The 26,854-nt window shown below is 39.8% G+C and overlaps 1 protein-coding gene across 3 annotated transcripts in view; it reads right to left on the reverse strand.

Annotated features, from left to right (window-relative positions):
• Nucleotides 1-26,854, reverse strand: part of TBXAS1 (thromboxane A synthase 1) — a 234,064-nt gene that overhangs the window by 71,850 nt on the left and 135,360 nt on the right. For all 3 annotated transcript variants that reach the window (XM_065743180.1, XM_065743182.1, XM_065743181.1), the window contains exons 7-9: nt 24,892-25,040; nt 23,073-23,203; nt 918-1,232 (exon numbers count right to left, since the gene is read on the reverse strand). In XM_065743180.1, coding sequence (XP_065599252.1) covers nt 918-1,232; nt 23,073-23,203; nt 24,892-25,040 — 595 coding nt within the window. The remainder of the gene's footprint in view (nt 1-917; nt 1,233-23,072; nt 23,204-24,891; nt 25,041-26,854) is intronic.

Genomic DNA, 26,854 nt, shown 5'->3' on the forward strand with positions numbered 1-26,854 from the left:
GCTCAATAGAAAGAATAAGATAAAGCCACTCAGTCTGAATTCTCATAACTTACAACTTGTGCAGAGAGTGTAGGGTAGAACAATGGTTGCCAGATTGTCTGTTAGATACACGAAATGCTGTTGATTAACCTGGAAACATGAACTTCCTCAATAAATACAGAAAATGAAGGAGTAATCATTCTAGAACAGTATAAGAGAGTTAGATATGAGTGACTTCTTTTTGAAGCACACACATATTACTGCTGAAGAAAATAAAAGAATAAACTTTGAGGTTTATGATTAAATAATAACTCTCTGTGTCCTTACAGAGATCAGTAAACAAAATTGACCGCAAAAAGAACCAAACAATCTGGACAACAGGAAAATATTAAAATGTCTACTTTTAGAGTCTGCTCACAGCTGGTTAATTTCAACAGTGTGAGGTATTTTGTAAAGGTTAAGCTTCCATCATGACACGAAGATCCTGGGTCATCTCTTCAGTTGCTGAAAAGTGACATCATTTAACAGCTTCAAAATGAATAAATAGAAAATAAAGGAATAAAATACAAAAGAGTCCACAATAGAGATCAATATACGTAGATCAATTCTGAAGTTTTGCTCAAAAAAATCTCTACTTCAAACAGGTACTCTGTCTCTCATAAGCTTCTTACTGAAAATCAAAGGACACACCATCAGCAAACATGAAATATTCTTCTCTTTAAGGCAACATTAGAACTAACTATTGATCAGATAACTTTCCTCTATTTTTCCTTCACATAAGAAAAACTAGAGTAAAAACATGCAAAATCTTGACAACATATTAATAAACAATACATACACAATTGAGTCATATAGGGGCCATGCGAGTGTCATAGCTGTATGATATCCATACTGTCTTGCTCCCAGCAGGAAGCTCCACACCAGCATACTGTACTCACGTGTTTTGCTGAGAACTCATCTATCTCCTGAAGCAGCTTCTCCTGACACTCTGGGTTGGTTGCTAGCAAGTATGTGGCGAAGGACAGTGTGCTAGTGGTGGTCTCGTACCCAGCAATCAGGAAGAGAAAAGCTTGGCCTGCTACCTCATCATCAGTTAGCATCTTCTGAACCTTTTCAGATGGGGCCTTGTCAACAAGAGGCACCTCGTTCTGGCTGGAAGTAGTGGCTGGACAGATCTTATCAAAAGATCCATCTGCCAAGGTATCAGCTGAGTTGCGGGAGTCAAGCATCCACTGGAGAAAATCTCTGCGCCTCTGCAGAACACAGGATGAGAAAAAGCACAAAAAATGGGTCACAAAGCAATGACTTTACCTAAGGGGGATGAAAGGAGAGAGTTGTTTCCCGTTTATACTGCTCACTCAGCTCCCATAAGATGGCCACCAACTTTCCACTGAATGAAGAGACTTCTGTAAATCATCTAGAAATGCCACCACTAAGAGCCTAACACTGTGTTCTTCGCTAAAGGACAAGACTTACCTGCTTCCAATATATAAAGGTACATATTTTCACTAATGGGTCACTCTGAACAGAGCTTTTTTTCAACCTCAGGGTGTCTTTTTGCACTTGCCAGAAGTACTTTGACATACTGAAAACATGCCAAGCGGAGTGGGCAGAACTCCTGCTTAGCTTGTTCTCCCGGCATTTTTGGCCCATCTATTTGGAGGCATCATCCTCCACTTATTCACATGGTCCAAAACATGAAAGGTCATCTAGGTTTAGGTTGGCATCTACAATAATTTCTGTACCAATTTAACAAAACAGAACTAGAAACCAATCTCAGTTTTACTACTTTTAATGAGGAAGTACAGTTGCAAACATTCTGATATCAATGCAGATTGTTTGCTTTTTGTTTTTTATTTATTCATTTATTTTAAACATATTTGCAGAAGCGCATCACAACTGCAAGCACTCCTCTGCTAAAAAATTTGTCTGGGTGACTTGTCTTTGAACAATGTCCATTGAATGATTGTACTGCAATGAAAACTGTTTTCTTCTGCACTAGTTTCTGACAGAAAAACCCTAATAAACAGACCCACAAACAAGAGTGAGTTGACTTCAAACCAGCCTGGACAGCAAGCTTGATTAGGCTTTGAAATATAACCCAAAAAGTTTGAATCGACATTTTCAAGTGAGCATAATAGAACTGTGCTGAATCTAAGCCATAAGGCTATATGATTGATTTTCAATTCCTCAAATACCAACAGAATACATGATAGCTCAAGGACCTAGGAGTGTAAGTGGACTTACAGTAACAGCACATGACAACTTGTGCACTGGGATGGACAAGAGAAGGGGCCAAGTCTTTCTTCAATAGAAAAGTAAAACCAAACCAAACATTGTAAACCTGCATGTTACTATTAAGAAGAAATCATTTCAGTGTCTGATAATAGAGAGACAAAGAAATGTGGAAAGAAGAGAAAAGGACAGGAAAGCAAGATGAGACTAAGGAAGGAGTAATTAATACAAATGTCAAAGGAATTAGTCAAGTTTTTTTTTCTATATGATGTGGCAAAAGAGAGTAGTGAAACAAGATAAATACTTAGTCCTGTGCTTTTCTCTGCTGCCAACAAGCTGTTCTGACTGAGAACAGGTAATTGCTACAAGCAGAAAGGAGTGGTTATTTTGGAGTCTGAGTAAAAGAAGGAATTAGTATACTGCATCTTTAGCAGCTCCCTCTCTCCACAGAAACTTTTCATTTTGTACATGTACATTATGTACTTGTACCTATGTCCATAGTATATATTGTATTCTGCTATATCTGAGACTTAATGCTCCAGAGAGTAGCTAGTGCTAGTCACTGTGCTCAGAAGCACTCAACAAATTAACCAAACTGCATCACATTCAAGGCACAGGATAAGTGCTTCTGCTCTCAAGAAGTGAAGGCACAGAAAGCAGAATCATATACATACTGCCCCGTGAACAAGGTCCAGCTATGAAAATACTTCCTTGAACCTACACTTAGGCAGTTTCCAGATTCAAACTGTTGAATCTGGTCAAGTTCTATAGAATAACTCCACTCCTTCATTTTCGTTTAGACTGCAGGAAACAAGATTACATGCATACTTATTGTGCCCAGCTAAAAATTCCATTTAACATCTCCAGGAGGAGTTTATTAATGATCTGGGAGTCCATATACTCTACAACAGGGAGTCCGGCTCCTGGCATGGCCAGCACTTCAGGGATTACACACTGGTACATATATTTAGGTTACAGTGGTTACAAATCAAAACAAAACAGTTCCACTGTGTTAGTGAGCGGATAAACCATTCCAGTAAAATAACAAACTGCATCTGTAGAGATATTTCCTTTTATTCATAGAAGTAGTCCACCATCACCTAATTACTTTTACAAGAGTATAATTACATTCATATTCATTGGAGTTGTACAGTGTAATACAATATTGTTCAAATGGTGTAACATTTGGAAAAATTCCGCATTTATCCTTCTCTAGCTGTGAATTTTCTTGTAAATGAATTCATTGCTCTCCAAGGACTTGCAGTCCCAAGTCATGAACTGGGGTCTGGTCTTACACTTACACAACACATTCTCTGGAGATCCTAAAAGATGTTTTTCCAGCCTTAGATACAATTAGATCTGGGCTTTATACAAAGCATATTGTTATTGCTGTCATAGTACAGAGATAATAACAATGACTACTGAATTAAATTTCATTCATGAGAATTCTTGCCGAAAACAAATTTAATGAATGCTAGCACTAGCAAATATTCCCAAGAATGTGCTCTGAAATGCCTCAGTGGCCATTTTGAGGAGCTCTTTTTATTACTAACATCATATATTTGATTAGAAATTTAAAATGTTGTCTTGTTACAGAATCTGCTTATAAGGTCACCCTATCCAGAAACAACTGACTATCTTATCTGTGCTATACAATTTATTCACAGATAAGCATAGGTTCCTAAGAACAATAGTTTCATAAACAGTCCATACAGAAACCACATTCATCTCTAAAAACTACTTAAGCAATAGTGAGGGGAAAGAAGCATAATATTTGTAAGATGCAAGCTTTGTTCAAGATAATTTTACACTATGCAAGGAGCTATATGTTAGCAAAGATTCTCTTCCTTATGTTTAATTCTACTTCACTTTAGGCATCAGTATAGAATGCAACATAAAAATAATCATCAACTCAAGCAAGAGGAAAGATTTCCAGGGTTATAACCAGTCATAATGAAACATATTTTTCTTCCGCACCATCAGAATAGAAAAATCACTCTGACTCAAAAACCTAACAATGGCAATAGAGGCAAATACTAGCATAAAACCAAATATAATTGGATTTTTAAGTGCTGGAAATGAGGGAAAGGTATCTCATGAAAATTCACAGGGTTTTTCTCTACTTAGGTTGCCAGCAATAAAAAGCAAAAATAGAAAAATAAAAAAAGAAGCCAGTTCTTCAGCTTGACAACAGACCGGGTACTGTCAGTGTCACTGCACAAAAACATTCTCTGGTCATCACTTATGGCTGCTGGCTTCCTTTTACCATTCAGGAAATCTGTTTGATTTTCCTTACAAAAAGCAAAAGCCCATAACAGCTTCTCTCCTGTCCTCTGATACTTGCATAGTTATGTTACAATGGCCTTAGAAAGAGGTTCCTGCTTCAAAAGAATGGTGTGCCTGTGAGATGGACTCTAGTTTGCCCTTATACAACAGAGAGTTTATCATTAAGCCAATAAAAATTGAATGGAAAGATACTATTTGAAAAATTGTAATTTGAATGCAGAATGGGACAGAGTGTATGCCTAAGTTGGTGGTGACACAGACATCCCCTTTGAAATATATAATAAGACAAGTCCTACTTTCAGCTTCCTTGAGATAGACACCTTGCAATATATTTCCTGACACGAGTGTTCTGGGCCATATCATTTCTCTCATTAGTCTCCTTAAGCATCACCTGGCCATGCAGAGAAATTGTTCTGCACAGAACCGTAATGAGCTATGCACTGCATACGGGAAGAATAGATGTGTGCTATACCAGGGAAAGCACTAACTACCACCCCTCCTTAAATCACTGCTTTCAAGTTTTGCAACTGTCAGAAGAAAAGAAAGATATCATTCACATGTGATCCATCATGAGTCTTCTCACAGGAGATAAGGGTCTTGGGGGAAGGGGAATGTCTCCAGCTCTTCCCACCCTAAACAGAGAACTATACTTTTATATCAAATATTGACATCCCAGCCAACTTTTTGGCAAATGCACTGCTGATTTGGGATCCAGGGGACCCTTCGGTTACATTTTCAAAAGGGAGACCGAGGCATAAAATGATTCTGCAACGTAATGTCAGAAATTACTTAAGATAAACTATCAACTGTACAAGGGCGGCTCCAAAAGTAACATCTCCTATTTTATTATGTTGGCCCACAACATCAGAGGTGGATGTTGGTGGTATGACAGTAGAGGCCAAAGCTTCCCACCAATACTGGCGTTACACGTTGTTGCTGTGTGAGGGGCACTCTGACACAATGGTGATTAACACAGAGGTACATATGAAACAAAGGTGCATCACTGAATTCTTCCATGCAAAAAACCAGCACACACTGACATTCATTGACACTTGTTGAATGCTGATATTGACCAAGCAGTGGATGTGAGCACAGTGACTGCATTTCAGCAGTGGTGACAGTAACGTGAAAGACAAGCCATGTTCAGGGCAGCCATACACAGCTGTAACACCATGAAATGAAGAGCATCTTGATCAGCTCATCCACGTGAATCTGCAGATTATGACCAGGGAACTGCATACAGAACACAATATGGGCATTGATGCACTGGAAATTATGGTGGCAATGCTGGAGTATCACAAAGCTTGTGCCAGGTGGGTTGCACAAATGCTCACACAAGAATAGAAAGAACACTGTATGCAAGTTTGTCACAACCTATTGAACTGATACAGGGCTGAAGGTGATAGTTTCCTGGTTTGCATCATTACTAATGATGAGATGTGGTGTCACCACCATAAGTTGGAGTCAAAACAGCAGCCCATGGAGTGCTGACATACAAATTCCCTATTAAAAAAAAAAACAAAAACATAAACATAAACAAAATTTAAGACACAACCCCAAGACAGAGGGTAAAGTGATGCGTACTGTTTTTTGGAATAGGAAAGGGGTGATCCTTCTAGATTTCCCGGAACCCACACAAAGCATCAACTCCGACAGCTACACTGCAACACTGACTAAGCTGAAGGCTCGAACTTTCAGAGTCACACCCAAGCAGAGGACCGCTCTCTTGCAGCACAATAATGACAGATCCCATCCTGGTTCGAAGATCGTGAAGCACATTCTCTATCTTAGCTGGACTGTCCTACCACACACACCATATAGTCAGAATTTGTCACATTTTGACTTCTATATCTTTAGACCAAAGAACAATGGGTTGTATGGGCAATGTTTTCATTTTCACAGCGCTGTGAAACAGTAGAGCACCTGTGCTGGTGCACGTTTCTATGAACGTGGTGTGCAGGCTCTTGTTCATTGCTGGTGAAAATGCACAGCCAGTGGTGGTGACTGTGTGGAAAACAGTATTTTGTAGCTGAGAATATGCTTAATCAAGTAATGTTATTGTGCTATTTACCTTCCTTGGAATAAATAGGAGGCATTATTTTCAGAGCAACCAACATATCTCAAAATTTTTTGTTCGTAAACCTGCAACTTCACTTGGATTTTGTGCAACGTATAGTTAAATTTTGTACTACTTCGATAGTTCAACTCTCTGTCTTGAGAAGATCTCAAAAACTATGAAAAGCAACTTAAGGAATCATACTAGAAAAGATGATTACTTAGTATTCTGTAAAGCACTGGCTGTGGTGCAAAAGTCATGCAAACACGATGCTGTTAGTATACCACACACAGTAAACTGAGCAGACCTTCCTAGCCCTTCTGAAATGCTCTGATGGCAGCTCAAAAAAAAAAAAAAAAAAACAGAAGCTAAGCTTCAGAATCCTTATCTAACTGATATAAAGCTCCCATCTCTCTGAAATACTATTTTCCTACAAACTCATAGAAATACTGCTATACTCACTTATATCAAGGTCACTTTTTGTAAGTTTAGTTTAAGAAACATCTTTTTAGGTGAGGACCCTGTATCACACTGAAGTTATCAGTAAAGCATTGTAGTAACTACGAAGATCCTCTTGAAAAAGAGGCACAAAATGCCGTCCCACTCAAACTATCGTTTTTCCAAACAGCTTCGGAAGGGTCACATTCAACCTCACCAGCAGGTTTCATTTGGTTTCTCAGTGATATCACAAAATAAGCAAGTTTTTCTGCAAACACACCAGCCTCTAAATCTCTTAGAGAGATCTTCCTTTTTTGCCTTGTGCTTGAACCTAGAAGCTGGAATTAACTGGGAGGCCAGAGCTGATAGCCCTGCAGGGGACTCTGCTCTTGTGGACAATGCTCAGTACTGGAAGGAACCTGAATCTGTTGAACTGCAGGGTCTGACACTTGATCAAGAGTGGTTGGGAGAAAAAAAAATACTTGCATTTGCTAACATCAGCTGTAGGATGCACTGCAATATTTTTATTGTAAATAAGTTGAGCTTCTGAAGGCAGGCATGTCTTCCAAAGCAATGTGACTTGAGTTAAAATCCTGAGTAAATTCAAGGCAAAAAAAAAAAAAAGTATTCACTGAGCATCCACTTGGAAATTGGAACAGTCATTAGCAGCCTGGCCTAATCTTAATATTTGCAGTGAAATCCTGGGCTGGGAAGGTTTGCTATTATTTTGGGCTTGTTCTGATACTTTTATATATTATCATCTCTAAACTCCCATGGGAGTTTCTTGCTATAGACCACTGAATTAAGAAAGCACAAGTACTGAACAACACTACATTTGATGTCAGAAGCCACACCAATACCCTTGCTTTCTGCTTCAAAGAAAGAAGTGTCCCTATAACAATAGCACAAAAATGCTCTTTGAAGTGCCATGCTGGACCTTGAATGAGCAGATGTGCCAGCAAGCTGTTCAAAGCACCTTAGCATGGAAAGTATAAAACATCTACTGCATAATTATTATTTTTTAAGTATCAATTCAAGCATAATGCAGTTTATAGATCTTATTGCTTGAGTTGGCTACCATATCTACAGAGTAGCCACTGTGAATTAGCAGTTACAACACTGACCACCGGAGAAGCCGGGATGTTTAGAGCCTAGTTCCCTTTTTGACTTTAAAATATTCTTACAGCTTCTCTATCTGTAAAATCAGTTCAACAGGCATCAAACCTTAGGAAACCTCGTGTGGAAAAGCTAATGATGAACTCAGCAACCCCTTTAAGACCTAGGATGAAAACAGATTTACAGACTCAGAGAGTTTAAAGAAGAAAGCACCATCACATCAGAGAAAGAGGCTACTCCATCCCCTCACCACAAGGCAGGATCAGCCAAACCAGCCCTGACAGCTGTTTGTCTAACCTGCTCTAAAAACCCAGCCAAGCTCCAGATTCACACAGCCTCCTCAGGCGGTCTGGCCCAGTCCTGAGCCATTTTTGTCACTGGAGTTTTCTACTCCTCCGGGAAGTCAGCGCATACATTTAAGATCGTTAGATGGCATCCTGCTACACCACTAATGTCTGGAGCTCCACAACACATACTTACACGTGCCTGTATATTTAAGATACATTACTTCAGTACATCTCTAACAAAGCATGTAGGTAACAGAAAGTCATATTGCTAGATGCAAGAGATGAGGGAGAAAAGGATGCAGGTGCTACTGTTTTCTTCTGTGGGGATTTTGCACAGGCAGAAGCTTCTCTTCTGGTCCAAGGAGTTCACAATATCCTCTTTGGCTCCCATTACACAAGCTGAATTTTCACACAGTAGAACGAACTCTGGTGCTTGAAGCTCTGCAACCTCACTTGAGCTTTGGGCACATAGAGTCTCAGTTGGTTTACACCTTCATGTTGCTACTCAGGCACTCAGACTTCCCAAAAGTAGGGTTAAATTAAGACTGTCTAGTAATCTATAAAGGCACAGGCAAGCCTAATTGGACCTGAAAAAGCAAAGTGTGGGGGAATTTCATATTTCTTTGTTAGGGTCTCATCTCCCTTCACCTGATGATGCTGCCAGTGTCGTTAAAATGATCACATCTTGAAAGACAACAGATGTGTTCTGAAAATATCCCCATGTAATCCAGAGATGAATTTGAATTTTGGTTCTCGTTAGTGAAGACAGAGCAAAGAACTATTTCTACTTGAGACAAGCTGAGTATGGGACTTCATGTCTCACGTGGATGGAGGATGTTTTTGATCTTAAATGTGTAGACCTCTTGCCTGAGATCCCAGCTGGAGGACTGACTTGGCTGAAGTTAGATAGGGGATGAAGAATAATTACAGTTACAGACACTGAATGCCGTTACTCACACATTTCCCTAACCACCACTACACACCTTAAAAGAAGTGTGCAGAGAACAACAGTGGACTGGAACCTCCTTATTCTGTATTTGCAAAACATTCAGCATAATAACACTCTGATAATGACTCCTGCTATTATCAGTAAACACTAGGTATGTGCACACTGTAGCTATGTTTCTTCTCCTTGCATATGCTTTGCTTCTTGGAGGTGGAGGAGTGAGGTTAACAGAATATACAGTGGGCAAATGCAGCGAGAGAAAAAGCAACTGGGGAAGGAGAATAGCTTAGGCTAGGACCCCTATGCCCACCAGTGAGTGAAACTGGTACCAACTTCCAGATCAGCACAGAGCTGACCACCCTGCTTCATGCTGGGTGCACCCTCTCCTCAAGCTTATCTGGCCTCCTAGTGAACCATAAAACACTCCTCCCCTCCTCTATTTGCAGGAGGAAGGGAGGATGCAGGAAGGGAGTGTTTTAGGATAAGTGCCTGACACTCAGCTGCTTGACCCTCGACTGACTCAAACTGCTGAATAAAGGCTGCTGCTGCAGACAGCCCCACTGTCCATTTTTATTTTATTTGCCAGAGATTACAATTGTATTTACTTAAATTTAATTTCTGATTAATAATCAGTCCTGGTTTTAGCAGTTGCCTGACATTCACAGATAATGCATAGAAATCTCATTATTGCTCCTTTATTCTTCATTTTTCCTTAAAGCCCCACCACACACTTTGAACAGGCACTGAGATGTCTGGTGGCTTTACTGGTCACATCCTGTCTTCCCCCATCTCTTCCCACAGTTTGTTCCAGATTCTCCCTTTCTATACTCGCTGCAGACATTTTAGGGGAAGGAAAACCTCATTATTCAGTTTTGTGAGGGCATCAAGTAATTCTGGGTAACAAAAAATCTCATTATTTTTTAACTAAGCTAATTACAACTGTTAGACTGGTGTAAACGATACATGCTGCTATGAAAAGCACAATGCTATTTATTGTCTTTATTAACAATCTGAAAAACACCACTTTCCTTACTACTGCTTTTCTGAGCAACTGTTCTCCACTGCTGGTGGACAATCCCACTGCTGCTTTATCCATTCACGATCACACCTGCACACTACAGTAGGATTTATCAGATCTTTGGTTATATTTAACTGGCTTTTACCAACAGTACATAAATCCCCTCTACATGTGGATCTCCACTCCTGAGCATGAAGGGGTACCGAGTTTCAGCACAGTTGGTAAAAACAGCATTGGGAAGGAAAGGCTTATTTTCTGCCCAGTGACCAAAACCAAATTGTGTTATCTTCTGCAGTTTCATGGATCCTCGGTTCAGTTATGAGCTTTATCCAATAGATGGCTCCTCAGTAGCAGGAAGCGTTCTCCCCCTGCTCTCCTTCCCTCAGAGAGTTTCAGTTCGACTTTCTAATATTTACACGTCCATTATCTTGCAAATATAGGCATTTTGCACACACTGATAAACACACAGAAGAAGCATGTTGTGCATGAATGAAAGAACAAAAGAAAAATTAGACGGCATTTTAAGTATTTTCATGCCACTTTGTCCTCTGCCAGTATAGAGATGCTTGAAAAACAACAGTCAGGCAGCACCGTGGTCTGGAATGCTTCCTAAAGTCACACACTGAAAAAAAAAATACAAATTCAGAAACACATGAATATTAACAGTATGCCAGAATGCCAGCTGTCTTTCTCCCTGAAAAAAAGGAGGACATCTCCCACATCTTACAGATCCCTGACTGAGCAATACTTAAGCAACTTACAGGCATCATTACTCCTCTGTCAATGAAAGATTTTTCACAAGGAAAAAAAAAATCCTATGTGTAATTATTGATATAATGAACCAGGAGAGCTCTGTGTAATTGGCAAAATGAGACAGGGTGCAAGTTAATATCGCTGTGAGTAACACTGCCATTTCTGAGATGGGGAGAGTGAATAGGCTTTTGTTGTTTCCAGAAAACCATAACGAGAATAATAATAGCAAAACTCGAGACATTAATTACATTCAGACAAATCATGTTTATCCCAGATATGCAATTGTGACTTTCCACAATTAGAATAGTAATTCTCAGTCTTTTCTGTTCTGAGATCGGTCTCACAAAGATGTGGTCACACACCTGCCAGTGACCCCAATTTGGAGATCATGACCCTCTGGTCAGACCACACAAGTGAGAAGTGAAAACAGAGCACCCACAATAAATAATAAATCTCACAGAAGCCACCTCATGACTATTTAAATCCCTGCAGATTAGATCCCTACACTTCAGTGGGGCAGAACTACCAGCCCACTATACCTGCTGTTAGCATTTAAAATAATAGCATTCCTAATAATAACATTTATGCTTGAAATATTAAGTTGTTTTGAAAAATGAAGGCACCAGTTTAGTATAAACATACATATAAATATATACATAGAAATACATATTTTACCAATCCTAACATTAGCACAATTACAACCATAGTAACAACTGTCAAGAAAAGAAATAAATGTTTTTCTCTTGTTCAAAGCTCAGCACACAATCACTGTTTACACTTCAGTGCTCCAGAAGAACTTGCCAAATGCCATACCTCAAATCAGCTTTTTGTTAGCTAAAAATTGAAAAATGTGTACCAACCCACATTGCTTGCTTCAAAACAAGCTCACGGGCTTTGACACTATTGCTCCACTCTATTGTGAGCAGACAGCCCAAAGAGTCCTCCAGCCTAATGGGTATTGAGCATGAAACCTGGGCATGCAAGGGTAGCTTTGTGCCCTGGGGAACCCTCTGTAGGCACAGAGGCCCTCTGTGTGCCCAGACCTTGTCATAGCACACAGCAGCTTGGGCATTGCTCTACATCATGCAAGAAGCATGGCCATCCAACACTGGTGAAACAGAGAAGGTCCGCTTTTCCTCCTTGCTCTCCCTTGGGATGCTGCAGCCAGCAGAACTCACCCCAACCCAAGGCCAAACCTGCATATTCGACCCTCCTCCTCTTTTTAAGAGGTCAGGTTACAAACACACAAAATCACAGCTCACAACTGAAATACTGACAACACTTTTCACCGTGGAGCAGTTTAAAAGAGGCAGCAATGATATTCATTAAGCTGTTAATAATGGATTGTGGCACAAAGCAATTTATCAAGTTTCCATTGTAATTAAAATCACTGAATATTTGGGCACTTGCAATGCACCTAGCTCTCCCTGCTTCTGAAGCTTTACATTTTAATGTGAATTATGGCTCCCTCTCCCAAGAGACCGGCTAAAAAGCCCATTTTAATTGGTATGTTTTTAATTGAGATTACATTATTAAAGTGTATGTTTCTGATGATGAGAGAAAGGAGGTGCTCGGCTCCCCTCTAGCCTCTGTCTCTCTTAGATATAGCTTGCTTATCCCAGAAGGAGGAGGGGAAGAGATAGTGACTCTGGTAAAAGTGAAGAGATCCCTGCACAGCCAGAGGACATGAAGGCAGGGCAAGGCTGCCATCGACTTTTGCTGTGCAGAATTTCATAGGCAAATTTTCAGAGAGGGAGAGAAATCGTTGCAATTGTTCAGGCTGCTCTTTAGCAAAAGGCAGAGCAAGGAATGCCATGCAGAGATTCCTGCCTTGCAGCCAGCTGACATAGAGGGCACGTTCCAGAAAGCCTTTCCTTAAGGCTTACAGTGACAGAGAATCTGTCATTTCCCATAATAAGGGACTCAAATGTTAAATTATCCTCCAAATCCAGAGACGGTCATGAGTGGCTGGGGTTTATCAAAGGCCTCCAGCTCTGCTGGCTCCAACAGGCTGAGGAAAGTGAGGCAGCTTCCAGGGCAGCTCAGGGATGGTGGCAACCAGTGAATGGCCCCAGTGAACAAAGCTGGCCACTTTTGTACGTTGAGGTGGCCTCCAGGTTCAAAAGAAAAGAACCTTCATGTACTTGGCATCAAAATGCTGACCACATAAATGGTTCTCTTGTTGGCAAGATGGGCTGTTGGTGTCTCTTACAGCAGGAATATGGATCTGCTAAAGGTAAGTTGACAGAAGAGAAAAGGGAGAAATATCAAAGGAGTGCAAAGTAGATACCAACAGTTGAGAAAAATCAAGGGAAAAACCTCCAGAGATCAAAACATACCAACAAATGGACAAGACGGTTGAACCAGAATGAAATACCATGGAACAGCTTTTTCATAACTGATTCAGAAAAGGTCAGGCTGTATTGCAAAAAGATGGCAATGCATGGGGCTGAAGGGTTACTGTAGGCAAACAGAGACACAGAGAGACTAACAGAGAAACATTTCAGCATCAACCCAGCAATATCAAAATTGCTGCAACTCCTCTTGTAGTTCTGAGTCGGGGAGGAAGGAAGGTGAATCAGTAACAGATGAAAGAAGAAAAGACAAAACATGAAAGATAAAATTGATAATATCGACAGAGAAAGGGGAAACTTTTATATCAGTTAGGTCAGTAAATCTATGATTTTTTTCTAAATTAAGATTTTAGATGCTCTCTAATTAGATATATCAGAAAAAAAAATCTGAGAGACAAAGTACCCAAACGTACTACTGCTCTGAATAGCAAGGTAAAACATGTACATAAAACTCCCAACCCCCAGTCAGCAGATCCCTTGAAGGTTCAGATCAAGAGTAAGGTTAAAATAATACTACTAATAAAAGGTTTAAAAAAAACGGTTATGCAAATGAAGATTAGAGGCTATATCCCAACTTGGCATTAAAGGTCACCACCTTGCTATGCCAGAAATTAATCTCCAGATGATTTTGTTCTATGACAAGATTCCCTTTGTTTGTTGCCTGAAACCCCCACACCCTGGATGAAGACCAGATCACGGATTAAGCAGGAAAAAGGAAGGGCTTTCAGTGACCTAAAGCAGGCTTTTCTGAGAAACCTGGGAGGGACAGACCACAAAAGCAACATAGGGAAGAGAGGAGGAACTGAGAGAGGGCAAAGTTAGAAAAAGAAAGCAAACGGGCATAATTTCAGGGTGAGGATTTCTTTTTTCAGCCAAAGGGATAAATACTGACACTGCACCATGATGGATGACAAACAAAAGAAAGTAAGAAAAGATATATTAGAGAAGTTTTACTTTATGCTGAGGGAAACACAACGGAAAAAAGTGCTTCCAATTCTGTAGGAAAATGACTAAAAGATACAGGTAACACTTCTTGGGCTGGGTATTTTGTGTGGATGAGAACATACAACAGAAGGTACAGAATATTTACTGATTTGGCGTGTATCAATATATATATGACTACACATTGCCTGTTCTGAGTTCTAAGAGGGAAAAGAGATGCTTTACTCTCACCCTAGAAGAAAGGGAGCCACGAACAGAGTAAAGCCTCACTGGTTACGTGCAACTCCTATATCTCAATATGTAGTAACATTTCCCCAAAGATGCACCATGAGCCGACAGGTTGCAACAGCCCCAGTCCAATTATTTTCTCTGAATGGAGCATCAGGAGAGGTTCTAACAAACAAGGGGACAAACTTTATGTCTAAGGTCAAAAAACAGCAGTACTGAGTACTAGGTATAAAAAGTATTAAAACCTATGCCACATCCTCCTCAAACAGATGGCCTTTCAGAAAGATTTAATCAGACATTGAAATGCATGCTGCGAATACTCATTACTAGCACAGGATCAGGCTGGGACAAGTGGCCAGCACTGACGTTACTGCCTACAGGGAATTACTGCAGGCATAAACAGAATTGTCAGCATTTCAGCTTCTCTCTGGCTGACAAGTACAGGGTCCCCTTGCCATCACAGGGGAAGCCTGGGAGGGTAAAGGAAAAATTAATGAGGGGTAGGCCAGGTCTAGCTTACCAGGGAGAAGCAAGAGGCCCAGACCCTCACATGGAACAACAACCTTTTCTTTTTTTGGCTTCTTCTGTTTTTCACCCATACTGGCCAAGCCACCACAAAGCTCAATGACACCAACCACTGTTTGATGGATTTCACCTTCAAAGCAGAAGTTCTTGCTCTTATGTTTATGGACACAAACCAGAACTGTGATCACCCTTTCTCCTTCAGCACCAAGAACAGAAAGAGCAGCATATGACCACAACACCCAGCACACATAGAAGCTGAATCGACTAAAAAAAAAAAATAGCCCCAAGTAAAGCAAAAAGAAGATTTTTCTCTCCCCTAGATAAATGGGGCCATTTCCTTGAAAAAGACACGTTTGCCATTTATTCTTCCCTCCTCCAGTTTTTCAGAGAATTTTTACTGCAAATGTTATTTGAAAAAGTCCTTACACTATCTTTTGGCCTGGATTTTTGATAAACAATATTTTAAGTGACTGCTTTTACCACATAAACATAATTTTAAAAAGTCATTAAAACCCTTGACATTACCAACAGCTGAGCATGTGGGTTTATTTATTTTTACTCTGGGTGAAAAAGCCTTTATTTAACACTAAAAAAAACACCCATCTCAATTAAAAGATGTTTCTCATATGCTGTAGATCAGCAAAGCCAAATGTCCATACTCACTTCCTGCACTGTCTGGTGAAAATAGGAGGAAAATGCATGCAAGGTTTATTGACAGAACTGTTTAAGTCCTTCCTCCCTGTGACTCTGAAGACATCCTGTTGGCCTAATGACTTCCTGTGGAGTAATGCTGCTAGAGGGCACATCTGAAGCTCCCCAGTTCTGCCCAGTGAGGGATAAAGATATCCCCTTTTTTTTTTTTTTTAAAGCTCTCTGGAGTACCTTCTCTACTCACCTCTTAGAAAGTGAGGTTAGCTTCTTCTGTATAGATAATCATATTTTCCCAGTACTGTCTGCAAGATTATTCCTGGCAACTCCATATACCCCAAAACTTCACTGGTCTAACCAGTATGAACACCCTCTGTTTTTTTTATTAAAGTGTGGGATGAGGCCATACTCTTCTCAGCAGTGAGTGGTCATAGGATGAGGGGAAGTGGCCACAGACTGAAGCATAGGAAGTTCTGCACAAATGTGTGGAAGAACTTCTTCACAGTAAGGGCGATGAAGCACTGGAACAGGCTGCCCAGAGAGGTTGTGGAGCACGGGGGTTGGACTCAGTGTTCTCTATAGGTCCCTTCCAACCCCTACAATTGTGTAATTTTGTGATTTCATTTCTATCCTTCAATGTAAGTCTATGCTCTTGCCAACTGAAGCATGTGAGCAGTGCTCCAAGAAGTTGATGAGACTGCTCATGTGCATGAGGGCAGTTTGGAGACTAACAATGCCTGTGGTGGGACATGTAAGACATCAGGTAGGGATGTTGCTCCTTAAGAACTAAAGATAAAGAGCAGTGGCTGAAAAAGACTAAATGAGAGCGTAGCTAGATGGAGATACTGGGGAAAGTATCCCAGATGTCAGATTATTTTATTATGGTTGCTGCAGAGCTTGTTGGATTGGGGTAAATAATATGTTCATTATACCACCTGCCTGTTCATTGCCTGGGATCTATAAATTACTCTGATGCTTAATGAAGGAAGCAGTAGAAATGGTGTGATAAATGTCAAAGGGCGAGTAATAGCAAGCAGATCTAGCATGCAGTGGCTGGCAGCATGTAACCAAGCAGACGTTTGCTATCTCCTTGTGACAGCAGTGCTTGTACTGTGCCACACTCACAGGTGTGCTGGGCTCCAGAGCTGGGACAGATGCAGCAGCAATGCAAAACTCTTCCTGCTTTCCCATCACCATGCCTCAGGGAGGTGAGAAAGTCACCGCTCTCCTTACTTATTCTGTCCTTGATCTCTTTTAAGCAGAGAGACTGCGGAACTGCATTTCATGATGAAAGCACCTCAGCCAGGCATGTCAGCCCAAGCCTGAAACCAAAAGATCCTGTTTTGTAGGCCTGCAATTAATCTTTGGAAAGATAACAACGCACTGACCAAAGAATTTGAACTAGTGACCAAAAGTAACAAGGACTTCAAGTTCATCTCCCTCTGAGGATTCGAGGCCTCACAGTGTTTAAGTGCCTGCTTAAAAAAAATCCTCAGGAAGTTATAAAATTCATTAAAAAATTCATCCTTAAAAAAAAAAAAAAGATTTTTCTTCAAATTTGGGAAAGAAAGAATGCAACTTTGAAGGCAAGCACTAATGGCTTGATTTTCAAAAGCTGCTGAATAGCTAAAACTCCTTTTAACATAATGCTGTTTTTCATCCTGTTAGAATCACTGCACACTGCCCAAGCACAGAAACCAGATTTAATATTCAGAAGATTTTTAATATATTCTACAGGAACTAAATCTTCTGCTTAAAACAGCAGAGATACAGGTTTGAGATTTGGGCTCAGACCCCATATTTAGCACAATTATTTTTTTCTTTTTAAAATATTTAAGGCACATTTGCTGTTCTTGAAAACCCACTTCAACTTCCTCCTGATAAGGGCAGCAGATAGGAATATGATTAAACCATGAGAACAGCCTCATGTAGCAGCACTCCTCCTACGGACTTAGCAAAACAAAAGGACCAGGCTGATCCTTTGTTTTACTGGCTTTATTAATCAATAAAAAATGGATAATTTAATATTGCCATGTACTATGTATCCTTAAATGGACACCATCACCTTTCAAATATAAACAGGTTTTGCTTAGTTTTCTACAATGGCAGGAAAACTGCACACTGTTAGAAAGTGTCTAATCCTCCCATCTGCTGTTTCCTTAGAAAAATATTTACTTTTAAACATCTGTACTGCATTTTCCACAGTTCAAATACACACATAGCTCCTGGAATGTACATAGTATTTAGCAAATTTTTAACTAAGTTTTCTTAGTAATTGTATAGTTTTCCCTTGACAAGGAGAGGATCAGACTTTTTCAGGAGGATTACCTCTGCTCAACTCATTTCAAGCAGCTCTTGAATAAAATAGTTCATTAGTTCATGAAAAGGAAAAACTCCAGGGAACTGCTGGGGAAGGAAGAGAAAAGAACAGAGTGCCACAGTAATTAGGTTTTCAGATTGTCCCTTATCCTGCAGAATGCAGGTACACACACATGTTCCTCTTCCCCATAGGTAAAGCACTAAGGGGAGCTCATCACGTATTGTTCCTTGGGAATCAGTGTTCCAGAGATTAAAGTTGTAACCAGGCCATCGTTTCCCAGAAAGATATTAAAGATACCACTTCATTAAAGCATGCTACTATAGCAGTGAAAGGGCAGCTATCTCCCCCTCACAAGCATTCTTCAAAACTCAACTCAGTTTCCTGACATGCCAGCCCTGTGTTGGCTTTCATGGGTGATGCTGGAAGAACAAGTTCCACTCAGAGGAAGCACTTGTACCTGCCAAGGCATGTGGGCATGTACCTACCAGGGATTGGGCATGGGATCAGTCAGGAATGAGAACAAGAAGTGGAGAAAAATGGAGGAGGGTGTTGTAATTGTTCACTGTCAGTTGCTGACCAGAGGACAACCTCTTCCACTTCAGACCTAGCACCATATAGAGTATCCCAGGGCCATACCAAACCATGGGAGGCCAAGTCATCCTCAGGGCTGAAAACATCAGAGTTGCTTTGAGGCTTTATACCACATAGCATAAGAGCAGTACTTTTCCCATCAGAGAATCATAGAATCACCAAAGTTGGAAAAGACCTCTAAGATCATCCAGTCCAGCAATCCACCTATCACCAGTATTTCTCACTAAACCATTTCCTTCGGTACAACGTCTAAGCATTACTTGAACACCTCCACGGTCAGTAACTCCACCACCTCCCTGGGCAGCCTGTTCCTGTGCCTGACCGCTCTCTCAGAGGAGTATTTCCTAACATCCAACCATCATTTGCCTACTCCAGATGTACAGCAAAAGCATTCAGGCAGCTCATAGGTATCCAGACAGATTGACTGAACTGCCAGCTGAGATGTCAATGAATACAGCTCTGGTGATACTTCTCTGTGCCTCGTCACCCTCCCATTTCAAACCAGCTTGAGACTGCTAAGAAACAGCTGATCATAATCAGAAAATATCATAAGGCCACTATCTTCCTAGCATGGATCACTGACCTTGTATTATGCATTCACAGCAGATGTTATGACTGGAAAAATGAGGAGACACCAGAAGAATATGCTGTGAACAACATGAATTCTCCAGTTCTCCTTAACACAGGGTACGTACTTTGAAATCTGAAATTTCCTGCATATTTATTGTGATCCTGAAAAATCACTTCTTTGCAATATCCTTAAATTGCTACCTTCCCAACATTATTTATGGGTTAAAAATGAAATTCTGGCCTTTCTTCTGCTGAGAGAGGTCATTTTTATCCCACAGCGTTAGAGTTCGCAATTCTGAGCACCATGAAAGACTTAATCTAGATATGATCATTTATGACTGACACATAAGAATCAAGCATCAACTTGACAGAAAAACTCATACATGAACAATGGTTTGCCTATCAGATTATTAAATGAACATATATCAAACTATCATTTATTGACACAAACAAACAGTCTATCCACCCAGTTTCTGGAAATATTTTGCCTAAGGGGAAGATTTAAACCTGGGCAGATAATCAGGGTAAGATATTTGAACTCTTAAATCCTACTGGAGTCTTTAAAGTAGATGTTAAGTGGTGCATTAAATCTGTGCCGCTTCTTCTGAGCAGGGTAAATTTGCTCTCCTGTAAACAGTAGAAAAAGCCTTTTACAGTAATTTGAATCTATGAATAAATGTAATATATTAAAATTTTTAAAGTATGATGACTAAATGTTTTTGTACATAATCCAAATGAGCAGAATATCCAGGACTGAAATTATTTGACTGACCACAGAAATATAATATATAATTAAAATGACATCTGCAGCACTAACCGATGGAATGAGAAAAAAGTGACATCACAGATCTCATATAAGCTGCAAGCATATTATTAGATCTAAACCTGGCTGTAAAATTACTATCTGTCTGTAGGATTATCTTTAGGCATTCAAAAGTATTGTTTCATTTACTGATGGAACATGGATGATAACAAGCTGACTTTGCTTGTCAAATCATTTTTTGGCCTTTTTTTTATTCTTTGTTCATGTTCACCGCAGATAATAGGAAGACAAGCTTCAGCTGAATCACTCTCAAGGAGCTTTTCATTGTTTTATAGTTTGCTTCAAATGCTTTTCTTTTTTTCTTTTTTCCCCAGAAGATAAAAATAAAAACATTTTTAATGGTGATAAAATCAATGAGGAGTAAAAGATGCGCACAGTGTAACATCTAGGAATATGGCAATCTAAGGAATACCCATTGATCTAATGCAGCAGAGGAAGACTGTAAGACTTTGCTTATAGCTCCCATTATTAGCACAAGAAACCAGTAGCTATTGGTTATACCTTGGGATCATTAAAATTTGGTGCAAATCTACTGATTTCAGTGGCTATATTTCATCATTCTAGACCTAGGACATAGGTCATAATTCTCCTTCAAGTTCAGGGCTATCCTGGGACACCTAATCTCTATAGATTACATTTCTGCATTGAATTGGACAGCAGTTGCATTTTGATCCACTTCACATACCATTGTTTAGTCTTTAGCGAATTATTAAGTTGTCTTTTCTTATAACAAAACTTGTGCCCCACCAATCTCAAATTCCAAGAGTGGATAATAAGACAGTTGGTGAGAATAGGAAATAAAGGAATTTTCAAACTTTCCAGTCACTTTTGAAATCCGCAAAATGATTCTTGAACTGCATAGGGGATTTAATATGCTCTCAGAAAGCTCCGAGTATTTCAAATAGTTCCCATCTGACCATTTTGCAAACTAGGCAGAAGTCCAGGAGCAGGAAGGATCACTGCCAGTCATGGACTTCTGCATATGCTGTTAAGGTAAACATGGACCTTGTACTTTCCTCCATACTGTCCTGATACTGGGCTACTACTGCCATATGTTATCCTGAGTTGGAAGAGATCCACGAGGATTATCAAGTCCAGCTCCTGGCTCCACACAGCACCACCCGAAATTCAAACCCTATGGCTGAGACCACTGCACCTCCCACTATCCCTTCCAACACAATCTTAAACCTCTCACCTCCATCAACCACTGAAAGCTGTAAACAAACTGTATACAGAGAGAATGCTGACTCCTGCTTGTCTCTAGAACCTCATTTTTCTTTTCTTTCTCTCCTAACCATACTCACCTGTTGTCATTTATCTGGGAAGTTTGAGAGTGACTATCTCTAATAGTCAAGAATTTAGTCCCTGACTGATGCTTTCAGTGCTACTGACACTGAAATACATTCAACTAATACATCACACGCAGTAGTTAATGCATTAACTAAATCTGACTCAAAACCCTCCACACACACAGCCCCACAAATGGGCTATTAAAGGCTCCAACTGGATGTGTGCAATAGAAATGAGATGTCTGTAACCACCTTACATACATCACCCATGTTTTGGAATCATGAATTATTTACGATTACTCAGCACTGCACACAAACTTTTGAATGTAAAGAAGGGTGGAGAAAAAGCATAAAGGCTATTGGGGAGAAAGGACTTATAGAGATGGGCTGGAAGAAAGATGGGAAGCATAGGATAATAAAGCACAACAAATATGTGAGACTTCACTGCAAAAAGTGTCAAAGAAAAAGAGTAGAACATTCAACACAGTACAAAGCAGCAATATTTTTGAAAATCTATTTGATTTTTAAATGTGCCCTAGATACAACATTGTGTAAATTAAAATCTGTACTTTCCTGAAAGGTGACAGCTGTGGGGTTAAGCTGTGAGAAAAAGTTGGGATGATCTGATCCATCCTTACCTGTGCTGTTATTCCCATCAGAATCACTGTTCATCTTTAAAGTGGAAAGAAACATCTCCTCCACTTCAGTATTAACAGCTTCTTGATAGGTATGTTATGGTATATTTCTAGTAAACTGACATGCAACACTTGTCACAGTTATCTTTACTCTGGAATTCTCTTTTATATTCTTTGTTTCTCACTACACATCCTTAATTAAGTGGTTAACATGCACTCTGCAGTAAAGAATGGCCAAAAAGGAAAAGAAGATCTCAAGAACTTTTATATCCCAAAATTGAACTTTATATCCCAAAATTGAAGCACACACTTATGTTAAAAATATTTCATACATCATAAATAGAGAGACCTTTATTAAAATGTCTGTGCCTTCAGATACTGCATAAAACAACAGTGATTAACACACGACAAAAATCAGAACTGCCTTGTGTCTAGATGAAAGAGATGGGTAATGGCTGATTTGTTACTAATGCACATCAATTATTTTCCATACTGAGTAGGATTTACTGTCTTACTCTTTAGCCATCTCAGTACAAAATGTCTGCTCATAATCAGATGTATAGGTTCTTTTTTCCCAGTTTCAGAAATAGTAGGAACTGACATAGGACTATATAAACCCTTGTCAGCTGCTAATGATATGATAGAATCATTTTGTAGGGGCACTCCCCTTTCTGTTTTATTAAGGAAAGCTTAATGAATCCTGACTAAAATGAGAAAAAAAATCTACAAGATAAATCCTTCCTTCTGGATCTAGAAACTGGGTTGGAAAGTCATTCCAGATGCAACATTTTCTGCATCTTTATTTGAACAGAAATACTGAGAGAAGCAGCCTTTCTTGTAATGTCTTAACAGTTCTGCATCAGCACTAAGCCTGGATGATGGTACATGAAGCTAAAAATGAAGAAAATCCTCACTAAATTGCTTTGAATGTTCAAACAGACTGAGTTCCCTTTTTCAACTGAGGCTCATGCCACTTCCAGTTTTTCCTCAAAGCATTTGTTTATCCATAAATTTGTCACACGAATGGCCTTACCTCAGCTGCATCTTGCTGGTCTCTGAAGACAATTGCATTTTTTATAGTTTGAATAAAAAATCCATTCAATTCCTTTTGTTTCTTGTTTGGCAGAATCCGAAGCAATGGGATCATTATGAATGGGAAAGAAACTGTAAGAGATTTTTAAGAAGAAAACACTGAAGTGGAGTGTAAAAGCATGTAAAATCCCCCTCCTTTCATTAATATTACAAATCACATCGACTGGGATGTGTTATTTTTGTGAAAGCTTTTTTTTTCCCCACTTTCTCTCCCTCCCACTCCTATACGTTGGTACAGCATTTCCTTTTACAGTTTCCATTTTGGCTGTGACTTCTCTGCTGAATAGATGCCCACCAAGCTTGCCCTGTAACTTCCACAATGCTTCCAGATTTCAGTTCAGCTTCCTTTTGCCAATATAACAAACGGATTAATTATTTTCCTTGCCTACTGAAACAATTACATACAGAAGGTGGAGGATCTTGACTTTGCCTAACAAGTTATGGCACTGACCCATGCAGCTGGGTGGTAGTCACTCCCATTTACAGTTCTTCAATGCTTGGGCATTAGTTTACTGTAGTTTTCCTTTGCTTTTCAAAGCGTATCAAAGATTCTAAAGACAGAATGTTACCACAAAGATGGTCTCCACTCCATCACCCTTAGAGTCAGGAGCTAGGCACTTGAGTGCAGTCCTGTACTACAGCAGACCCATAATTAACTCATGTACGGTTTAAGACTGAAAAAAATGAGTCATAAGAAAAGCTTGCTGCCAACATGACAGCATGATAGCACAGTGTTTAAATGTAGTCCACGTAACGTACCAGTAGAACAGATCAACCCTTTCTGACAATTCAACCCCGAACTTGATGTAGCAGTTTTCTTTAATGGAAGACACAGTGTTAGAGTCTAGGAACAAATCTCTGTCCCTTCAGAAATTAGTCAAAATCCCACTTTGTAACCAGGTTAAACATTAGTCCCAGGACATTTTGGATACACAGTTCCAGAAGGAAACATTTCATGTGCCGCTAGTACAGGTGCAACCTCTAATGCCAGTAGGATCAGATGGGCACAAGAACTTATTACTGCACCACCTGACACTACTGTGAACAAGTCTAGATAGCAATGCAGTAATATCTTATGAAAATTAATTACACTGCAGCTTCTTCAGCTGCAGTTCTCACTGCCCTAACGTTCCAGACCTGGAGCTAAATTATTTTGTACCGTATTCTTGCATTCCTCATTTACTCATGTGAAAATAAATTGATTCTCTTAAAGATACCCTGTGCTGGCACTTACTATCTTTATCCTTTACAGCTAGGCTACTTCTGTTTATTTAAATAAGAATTTAGAGGACTTACGTTATCTGTTTATGCTCATCTACCTCTCTCCTGGTTATTAGTCCACTGCTGTTTATGGGTGGGATTTCAGTCTCTCTACCAAGTAAAGTGAGTGCACAAAAGCTGTGCACTCAGGCTTCCAAGGACCACACATAAATTATAAATTATAGGTTAGGGAACAGTTACTCTGTTCTAATATGGAAGAATAGCCCACAGGCTACAGGTCCCAGAAACTTTCCACTCAAATCAAGCTGGAGTATTGCATCTTGTGGCTCTCAGTTTCTGGAGGAAGTTACATTAACGGTGACAGGAGTTGTAGATCATACTATGATAATCTAAAGGATACACTTGGGCTGTAGGTTGAATTCTGAACACCCCTGAAATAAGCCTGCAATACATCTTCCTGCTCCTGCTTGAGGTTGTTTTGTATGAATGATTTTCAGAAAATAACCATAAGGGAGTAGACAAAGGTGGACCGTACTTACGGATTAGAAAAAGAAGAGGCTTAAACAAAGACATTTCAAAGAATGTTCTGCAATTCTTAACAAAGGGGTCATCAGGGTTCTTCTGAGAGTCCACCTCAGTTCCAAAAGCTACACTACCAACGACATCCAAAGTGAAGCAATTGTAACACCTGCATTGAGAGTAATAAACCATTAGCTATAACTTACCTACCCATTAATATCTTGCTCCTATAAACACCATGTAACATTAATTTTAGTCTCAGATTTTCTTCTTATTTTTAGATTTGAGCATTAACAAAAGATGTTTCCATCACTCTGACAAATGCCAGTGCTTATAATATCTTCTTCTACAAAGAGAAAATGTTTTCCTATAGCTCAATAATTTTACTAATAATTTATTTAAAAAAAATCAAGTTACTTTTTATTATTTAGATTATTTTATTATTTCTAATGCAGAAATTCGTAAGCATTAATTGTAGCTTGCAAAAGTGAGAATTTCTTTCTCACTTAAAAATGCAGAAATTACATCTCCTAGAAGTTCAGTCCTGTCAGCCACAAGACTTCTGGACTAGCTGGATTACTGGGCTGAGGCCAACGGGATGAAGTTCAACAGGACCAATTGCCGGGTCCTGCACTTTGGCCATAACAACCCCAGGCAACACTACAGGCTTGGGGCAGAGTGGCTGGAAGACTGTGTGGAGGAAAAGGACCTGGGGATATTGGTCAACGCGTGGCTGAACATGAGCCAGCTGTGTGCCCAGGTGGCCAAGAAGGCCAGTGGCATCCTACCGTGTATAAGAAATAACACTGCCAGCAGGAGCAGGCAATGTGATCATTCCTATGTACTCAGCTCAGGAGAGGCCACACCTCAAGTACTGTTTTCAGTTTTGGGCCCCTCACTACAAGAAAGATATCAAGGCTCTGGAGTGTCCAAAGGAAGGGCAACAAAACTGATGAGGGATCTTGAGCACAAGTCTTATGGGGAGTGTCTGAGGGAACTGGAATTGTTTAGTCTGGAGAAGAGGAGGTTCAGGGGAGATGTTATTGCTTTCTACAACTACCTGAAGGGAGGTTATAGTGGATACAGTGGTTATAGTGGTTATAGCAGGTCAGCCTCTTCTCCCACATAACTAGTGATAGGACAAGAGGAGAGGTTTAGGTTGGATATTAGGAAAAAATTCTTCTCCAAAAGTGATGGTTAGGTGCTGGCACAGGCTGCCCAGGGAGGTGGTGGAGTCGCTGTCCCTGGAGATGTTCAAGATATGGTTTGCTAGGTGAATATTGGTGGCAAGTGGACAGTTGGACTAAATGATCTTGGAAGTCTTTTCCAACCTTGGTGATTCCACGATTTAATGAAAAGGTCCTGATTTAATGAAAAGTAAAATTTCCTATAAAGGATTTTCTTTCTTGTTACTGACAGTAACAGTTACTGCTAACGCAAAACGCTGGTCAAAACCAAGAGGAACTGACATCAGGCAAAACCCATACTTCTTTAGAGGAGAAGCAAAATCTTTGAGAACTACAAGACCTTGGCATGAACACTTTAGAACTTACTGAATCCTTCCCCACAGATCTGACCATTTATCCAGCTTTATTTCTACTGGGCATTAGCAGATACAGTAATTTTGAGATAACAAACTACAAATGTCAGCTATCTTTGCAATTTGATTCTTTTGATCTGTTTGCAATGACTGTTTTGCTATTTTTTTTTAAATCAGATTCTTCTTATGTCTTAACCTGAGTGAGCACAAACTAAAAAAAGGCAGGACTAAGGCCCAGTATACCCCATGTATATACCATGAAGCAAAATACTTTTAACTATGATACTTGGACCAATGCCATTCTAAGGACACCAAAGCAGATTAGGAAGAAAAAAAAAAAAACACTACAGAGTTAAGTAACTGGATTTTCAACTCTTACACACGAACAAAAAGTACTACTGGGCACTGAAATATTAAAAGAGGGGTTCTGCAATAAAACAGTT

The sequence above is a fragment of the Cyrtonyx montezumae genome, unplaced genomic scaffold (assembly GCF_038088225.1).
Source record: "Cyrtonyx montezumae isolate F1298 unplaced genomic scaffold, pur_monq_1.0 scaffold_3, whole genome shotgun sequence".
NCBI lineage: Eukaryota > Metazoa > Chordata > Aves > Galliformes > Odontophoridae > Cyrtonyx > Cyrtonyx montezumae.